This window comes from Lycium ferocissimum, chromosome 4 (genome assembly GCF_029784015.1).
Source record: "Lycium ferocissimum isolate CSIRO_LF1 chromosome 4, AGI_CSIRO_Lferr_CH_V1, whole genome shotgun sequence".
Classification (NCBI taxonomy): domain Eukaryota; kingdom Viridiplantae; phylum Streptophyta; class Magnoliopsida; order Solanales; family Solanaceae; genus Lycium; species Lycium ferocissimum.
Genome location: NC_081345.1, coordinates 47,074,280 through 47,082,374, shown reverse-complemented (window position 1 = coordinate 47,082,374; position 8,095 = coordinate 47,074,280). Strand labels below are relative to the sequence as shown.

At 29.9% G+C, this 8,095-nt stretch overlaps 1 protein-coding gene and 3 non-coding genes across 4 annotated transcripts; 3 read left to right on the top strand and 1 right to left on the bottom strand.

Moving 5' to 3' along the window:
* Positions 1-1,892: 1,892 nt before the first annotated feature.
* On the top strand, positions 1,893-1,990 carry LOC132055045 (small nucleolar RNA R32/R81/Z41). Its single transcript, XR_009414508.1, has one exon. It is a non-coding gene; the product is annotated as a small nucleolar RNA R32/R81/Z41 (small nucleolar RNA).
* Positions 1,991-2,075: 85 nt separating this feature from the next.
* Positions 2,076-2,173, top strand: LOC132055042 (small nucleolar RNA snoR31/Z110/Z27). The gene has a single exon (XR_009414505.1). It is a non-coding gene; the product is annotated as a small nucleolar RNA snoR31/Z110/Z27 (small nucleolar RNA).
* Positions 2,174-2,442: 269 nt separating this feature from the next.
* Positions 2,443-2,528, top strand: LOC132055056 (small nucleolar RNA snoR116). The gene has a single exon (XR_009414519.1). It is a non-coding gene; the product is annotated as a small nucleolar RNA snoR116 (small nucleolar RNA).
* A 2,931-nt stretch (positions 2,529-5,459) lies between these two features.
* On the bottom strand, positions 5,460-7,471 carry LOC132054791 (transcription factor bHLH162-like). The gene is made up of 3 exons (XM_059446763.1): positions 7,203-7,471; positions 6,276-6,629; positions 5,460-5,714 (listed from the first exon to the last, which is right to left on the bottom strand). Exons 1-3 carry the CDS (start codon positions 7,293-7,295, stop codon positions 5,499-5,501), a joined length of 663 nt encoding a protein of 220 aa, XP_059302746.1. The 5' UTR covers positions 7,296-7,471; the 3' UTR covers positions 5,460-5,498.
* Positions 7,472-8,095: the final 624 nt, after the last annotated feature.

Here is an 8,095-nt window from a genome sequence, read left to right as displayed (position 1 = left end):
GGCGTTTTTTACTCAAATTAATTTTTTTTTTGGATCCAATTACAAAATACAGTGGGAGAAAGTGAGTAAATAGTCACTTTAATGCTTATTAAATATTAGCTACTATTTTAAAGCTACTCGCTCCGTAAGTCAACTTTCTACTTTGTTACGTATTAATTTGATGCGCATTTTTAAGAAATTAATAAATAAAATGATGATTTTCTTATGTCATAAATCGTAGTTATAAGCAAAGTGACGAAACAACTCCAACAAATGTCGCTGTAATTCTAAGGATTGACTAGTGACAACCAAGAAACTATTCATGCGGTTCAACTCTTTATTAGTCCAACACTATGGACAATTCATGGCCCAAACTTTTATAAACCCAAAGCAAAGGAATGAGATTTATGGGGTTCAAATCTTTACAAGTTTTATATGTTTTAAGTAGAGATTTTTTGTTTACATTTAAAATATGATATTTCTCTATTACTTTTCAAATGATGGCTAAAAGTAATAGGCTCGAAAACTGACCATCCTGCCTAAGTTTTACTAATATGGTTAAGAATGGTCCATAGCAATATTATATTTTTACACATTATAATATACTTGAAATATATTTTTGGTGTTTTCTTTTTGAAAAAGTTGGCCGCATAAAAATAAAATTTGACAACCTCATTAAATAGGGGAACGTTTTTTTTTTTTTTTTTTTTTTTTTTCAATTAAAGAGAGGAGACTTTTTTTTAATTAGAGAGGGTAGACTTTTGTGATTTTTTTTTTAATTTTCTATAAGAGATGTTATTTTTTATTTGGGGTGGGAGTGGGGGGGGGGGGGGATTATGGGTTGAGGGCTGCTAACGTTTAAATGAATTTCTTATTGCATTTAGTTCTTCTTAAATGTCATACTTCTTATAAAATGTGCTTTTTTTGTTACTTTTTAAAAGAACATATGTTATTCTTGTATATAATTCTTACTAATTGATATAGTGCGTAAAATGGTTAAAAGGAGAGGGGTCATCCACACAAATGCCCCATTTTGGGGTGGTCTTCAAATTTTGTTCCTCAAATTTATGCCTTTAATTTTTGCTCCTCAAATTTGTGGTTTTTTCGTGTGCATAATTTTAGATTTTGCTCGATATAAGTTTAGATTTCACTTAATAAATGTATCATAATATCTCACAAGTTCTGCAGAAAACGGCAAACCTTTCAACACATAATAAAATCTGAAAAATACTACACAACTTATGCCGCACAACTTAATTCACTATGTAATCCTATGCTGTAGGCGAGATAAAGTTCAGTTTAAAAACAAAATATCACAACTTATCAAAGGGCCAGAAGCAGATCTAGATATTTTCATTAAATGAGCAGCATATACAAAAATTAAAGACCATAGATATAAGAGACAAAAATCAAAGACCACAGATACAAGAAACAAAAATTAAAGACCAGCGCGTTTGAAGGATAATCAGTGCAAAAAGGAAAGAGCTCTTTTAATATTGGGCTTGGACTTGCTGGTAGTAATTGGGCTTGGTAGAGGCACAAAATTGTAATGGAACCCATCTAATAAAATGGGTTTTAATCTAATTAGGGCTCCATATTCCATTCACCACCTCCTATAAATTTGTCAATTCTGGTACATGGAGTATACCACGGTGATTTTTATCTTCTATTGCTGCTGCCAATGTATTCCAAATTGTTCTTTATATAGAGGGTATGACTCTTTTATATCGTATTAATTTGTGATAGTTAGGTGTAATGTTTGCATACGCTCTACCCTCCCCAGATTTCACTGGATATGTTGTTATTGTTATTGATATAGAGGCTATTTTTGTGTGTGCGTATTTTCTTTTTCTTTTTATATCGATCTAGATGCTATTTGTGTGTGTATATATTTTCTTTTAAATCGATATAGAGAATGAAAGTGATGAATATAAGGAAGAGTGATGATCAATTATTTTTCAAGTGATCCAAAAACATATCCTTATTTCGCTACGTTCTTTCTGATTCATTCTCTATTTTCTTTCTCATCTTTTTTTATGGTTTATTTTATTTATTTTGTTAAATTTGATTTTATTAATTTTTTTTACTGTGCATTATCAAGTATATGATGAAATCAATATAATCTTAGGACACCTTCTGACACAGTACGCCAAATGCTGTGTATGAGAAAGATATTTTTATTTCTGATACTTGACAATTTTTTTAATTTTTATCTCACCAATTTATCTATTTTTCAATTTACCCACAATCTCAAAATTTTCTAGGTCTTATGGTTTCAGTAATTGGAGTTTTTATTTTATTTTTATAGAGTGGGTTGATTCTTTTTTAGGATTTACTGAGCTAAACAAGTGTTTTTTTTACTAGATTTTAATTTATTTTCTTTTATAATTTGTTTAAGTATTTAATAAAATTTTACGAAACACTCATTATTTTATTTTGGTAGGTATTAATTTTTGATAGTTGAGGCAATGATGATTTAAAATTATACCATCAAACTAAGAAAGCTTAGTCATAAGCTTATTGATTCTCAATCATTAATTTCTGAGCCTATTTCCACATAGATTGTTCCTTTTTGATTGATTTGTTTCTCTAATGATGCTTTTTTATAATTAAATCTATATTTATATTAAAAAAATTTAATCAAGTTATTAACATTTAATATCTTTGTTCTAAGATTTGGAGTTCATTAATTTTAAATTTTGATTTTAACTCTATTTCTTCATGTATTAATTTTGTGTGATGAGTATATAAAAGGCAATAAATTAGAGTCTCTGGTACGCTTTATCAATAGTGTATACAGCGCTGTACGTTGCCAAGAATAAAATGAGGCGGATATTCTGGCACAAGGACTATTAAGTGTTCTTGTGCATTCAGATGCCTCTACATTTATATTAATACAATATAAATTTTGCTCCTTCATGAATAAAATTAAAGTTGCTTTCAAATAGTATAAGTAGTACTTAATAATTAGTTTCATGGGTTAATGGATGTGTTAAAATAAGGCGGTCATTCACCCTTTCAAACTTAAGCAGATTGGGGGGTTTATGAGTTTGTAGGCTAATTTTTTTATCCCTGGTGATATATCCTTTATGATGAATTTTATAACTTATTGTTAAGGATACAACTTAAGGAACAGTTTACTCTAATTACATAATATTCATTCAAAGTGATTATATGATATATTATGATGAGTCTACAAAAGGCAATAAATTAGAGTCTCTGGTATGCTTTGTCAATAGTGTATTCAGCGCTGTACGTTGCCAAGAACGAATTGGGGTGGAGATTTTGGCACAAGGACTATTGCTAGTGTCCTTATGCATTCAGATGCCTCAACATTTCTTGTAAATTTTATTCATAAATAAAAATAAAAGGGCTTTCAAATGGAAAAAAATAAAAGCCCGATAATAACAAGTGATATTTATTTTTTAAAAATTTTGTGGATGAACAATGCTAATTAAGAAATTTGCCACAACTGCATTTGAAAAAATTCAAAGACGCTAAACAATAATAGAAAAGGAGAAGAACAATAATATGTTCTCAAGGAACATAATCATCTCATAGTACTTAAGGTTTAAAAGAATTATATCCACCCAAGATAAATTGGATTAGCCTTCATTGGTGTAGCAACACTTTAAATACTAGTGATCATAGCACTCAAATGCTGGAAGCAAATTGCAGTTAATGCTATTGCAGAAAAAGGAGAAAATTCAAAATATTAAACCCAAAATATGTGTTCCTCTTCCAATGTGGAACGAAGTTCCTTTGAAGAATTAATCTTTTCAAATATTCCACTTGATAAAAATCAGATTACTTGAATAAAAATAAGAAAATAATGAGGAAGCGAAAATACAATCTCCAAATTTCAAGATTAAGTGATAAGAATCTTAATTGATCTTAATATTCAAATTTAGCGGATTAAAACTAATTATGATATTAATAGAGTTAGACCCCTATTTAGAAGAAATTAGAGACAAATATTATTATTATTGAGAGTTTTCCTTTTTTACACCTTTGTGTGTGGCTACTTTGGATTTATCTTGCAACTTTATAAGAACGATTCTTTTAAGAGCTAAAATTAATTCTCATTCTATTCACAACACATACAAAAATTCTGACAATAAGGAATTGTTAAGCAATGCTGAACTTTAAGTATGCTTAAAGAACATGGTGGACGCTTGAGTTAGGGGTGTCAATGGTTCAGTTCGAATTTTTTACGCAAAAAATATACTGCCAATTTTTTGGTTACTCTAATATATATAACCAAAATTAAACTTTTTATAACCGCCTCAATCATATCGGTTTTTTTTCGGCCATACGGTTCGCTTAATTTTCGGTATTTTTCAAAAAATCAACTAATACAATACAAAAGAAAGTAGAAGTTAAGAATTGTAAAGTGATGGAAGAAACAAACTGAAAATACACTAACATTATTGATGAATCTCACAAATATGACGACATATTCGTATAACTTATAAGGAAACACACTACACTATAAAATAAATACTAGTTAGGCATCAAGCCAATGATTGTATCAAGACAAATTAATTGGTGTTTAAGGAATATTTTTATTAAAAAATTATTGAAAACTAAAACTACATAAATTAATTCCCTTATAAGTTCTAGTACAATGGGAAACGGTAATTCTATTAAATTTTTAGTTCAAGAATTTGCAAGAGTTATATGTAGATGCTATCATTACTAATTGGAATAAGTAACTTAAAAAATTTAGAAAAAAATATAGTGTGAATAAAAAGACGAGGAGGAGAAAACAAATTTTCCTTTTTCAAGAGTAGTTGATGATATTGTTGTTTATTAATGTTCTAAACCTTATGCATTTTATTTCAAGAGGGTAGAGTAGGTTTAATTTTTCATTATAACCCTCTCCATTTAAATTCTTCCCAAGGCAAGGTCTAAGGATAAAATATTTAATGCTATATATCATAAATTTTGATACATAAAATATATTTTCTTCATGTATATTTATTCGGTCGGTTTGGTAATTTTTCGATATTTTTTATAAAAAAGGAAAACCACCCTAATTATTCGATACAATTATAAATTTATATTGAAACCTTCGGTTTTATTAAAAAGAACCAAAAAATCGGTTCGAAATAATATGATTCGGTCAGTTCAATCGATTTTTGAAAAACCATTGACACCCGTAGCTTGAGGCATAAGCGTCTCACGAAACCACGGCCTATACCTAAGCCCCAAAAAAGCCTTTCAGAACAAACAAAGCTACAGTTGAAAGAGAGCTAAGAAAATCAAGATACTAAACTTAGGAGCTGAATTTTTTCCGTCTTGAATAGTTGAATAAAAGAAGCTAGATCAATTATAAGTGTTTTTACGATTTAGCTAAAAAGTATTACATCGATTGATTCAAAATTTTCGGTGCACCCAATAATCTGATGATAATTTTATTTACTTTACAAAGTTTGAACACCTTGAAATTTACGCTCCATATAACGCTAACTTGAATAAGAGAAGCTACTTCAACTTTACGAGGAACTTGGAATTTCTTAAACATTCTGCATATAACTATAAAAGTTTGAATTTTGACTTGGTATTGGTAAAAACTCTACATCATCAAATCCTAACAGTTCAGATTCAAGTATATAGTCCCATAAATGTAATTGGGATTCCATTTCATTGCCATGAGATGATACATAAATCAACTCCTTAAGCTTTTCACTCAGAGTTGTAGTTTTAGATTCCACTGTTGAGCTCCTGTTGATCTACACACAAAAACAAAAAAAGTAGCAAATTGTCATGCTTTTTTTTTTTTTTTTTTTTTTTTTTTTACTCATTATGCAAAAGAATTGCTTGTTCATATCCATTTTTTTGAGGTTATCTTTAATACCGAATCCTTAATTTTACACTTGGAATGTGATATGACGAAAGTCAAATTCCAATATTTATTTCTCGAAAGTGACATATGTTTGGGATAAATGTCTTCCGGTGTTTGGTTGAAGAGGGGAAAATATTTATTTCAAAAAAAAAAAAAATTACTAAGATTGACAATAATATTAGCCAACCATATTGTCTGGATGAAATATTGAGTATTAAAGACTAACAACAATGTTAGTTTTTGGTTAAAGCAATGAGTTAAAATTAGTTGAGAATTGTAAAGAAAAGTAATTTTCGTCCAAAAGTGGAAAGGACTCAATTTCCTTTTTGGTGAAACACGTTTTTTCTGAAAAATATTATCTGGTGATCTGACTTATTTTTCGGAGAACATTTTGCAGAAAATATTTTAGATTATACCATATACACCCCAATAATTCATGTATACTGACCTTAGTTTCATGAGAAATCTGCAGCATAGAGTTCCCATTGAGTGAAAAGCTGGCATACACAACTTCAACGCCTTCCTCATGGAATAACCGAATGATGTTATAAAAAGTGGCTAAATTGTCAAGGCTAGTTATTAAAACCACGACCATGTTTGGGCCCATTTCATGGACTTGGATCTGAGGGGTTGACTTGGTACTTGGGTTGGGCTCATTAGTTGAATTGAATGATTTGGGCCTTTTTCTACTACTACTCATCTTTAATTCTTCCAAGTACATCTTGTTCTTCTCTAATTTCATTTCTAAGCTTTTTATGTACTTCTCTGCAGCATCTATTTGATCAGGCAATGCCATTGTTTCCTGCAACATTCAATACAAATGATGTATTAAGATGCTATTGCATGTGATTAGAAGGAGAGATACCAAAACACTAGTAATTTCTTTCCAACCAACTATTCAAGATTTGGTTGATAGAGTTATATTCAGTATTTGTGCTGGTGAGAGGTAACATGTAACATATCAAATTAGTCGATGTCACCACAAGCTAGTACGTCCAGACACCATAGTTATCAAAAAAGAAAGAAGAGGATGATCTCACTCATAAGAGTTGGATGATGACGTAAGAGTGATCCAAACCAGAGGTGGATCATGAATTATAGTGGGTTCAATTTTTATGTCTGTAACTTTTAGAATTATAAGTTCAAAATTTAGTGTTATTGAAATTTTCGTGATTTTTCAACTAGCTATTAGCCACTAATTCGTAGGGAGTTAGGTGGCGAAGTGAGGAGAGAGAGAGATTAGATTTATAGTAGCGGTTATGAATTTTAAAATAGTGGCGGAAATAGCTTACACTTGCGGGTTTAACCTGAATCTAATATTTAATACGAAAACATGAACAAGAAATAGACTTCAAATCATGAAAAAAGGACAAACCTTAGAGACATGAGAAGGAAGCAAGGAATTAAGATGATTATAGAGATTCTTCATATGATTCCTTCTATTCTTCTCCACATACTTCCTTTCCATTTTTGGACCTGCAGAAGCTGAACTAGACCTCCGGCAACCTTCGATTTTTAGAAACTTTTCTCCAAGTGTTTCTTTGTAACTTTATTTTCTGCCCTATTTCAAGAAATGAAAAGAATATTGCAAATAGTCAAGAACTACTTTAGTTCCCACAATTGAATTATTTATTATATAACTTCTTTTATAGACTCCACAAGGCCACTGTTTTCTGTTGGGGTCAACAAGAACATGAATAAAAAAAGAGTCAGTGACGTTACTTATCAGTACGTCATGTAATTGTCATTTCTCATTCTCCAGTCAATAAAATAAGAATTTATATTGCTTATGATAATTTAGAATTTTTTTTTTTTGCATTACAATATTAGGTTAATTGCTTAAAGTATATATTTAAATATTACTTATAATTATCTATAACGACATAATAATATAAATATATATTAATTCAATAATACATAAAGTTTAAAAATAATTGCGACAATGTGAAAGAATCAATAATATCTGGTCGGTCATGAGTTAAATTCAATGTACCAACTACCAACCAACATCATTTGACTTGGGAGTGAACCGTTGAAACACGTGGGTTTGTTTGAGTACTTACTAGGATGCTTCATTTATTCTATGTTACAACTTAGAAGAAATTTTTCAACAAGGACATAATCATGTCCAAAGGAACGTACATCACCATTTATGATCCAACTTGAAAATATTCGTCCCAAGAAAGTTCTTGCAACAAAGAAATTGCAAACTTAGCTAAATTATGAGCAACCACATTGCACCTTCTAGTAGTGGTGTCAAATGGGGCG

Coding starts and splice junctions, on each gene's coding strand:
- LOC132054791 (XM_059446763.1), bottom strand. CDS start 7,295: ATGGAAAGGAAGTATGTGGAGAAGAATAGAAGGAATCATATGAAGAAT. Junction 6,630..7,202: donor TTCCTTCTCATGTCTCTAAG/GTTTGTCCTTTT, acceptor TGAATGTTGCAG/GAAACAATGGCATTGCCTGA. Junction 5,715..6,275: donor AGATTTCTCATGAAACTAAG/GTCAGTATACAT, acceptor TTTTGTGTGTAG/ATCAACAGGAGCTCAACAGT.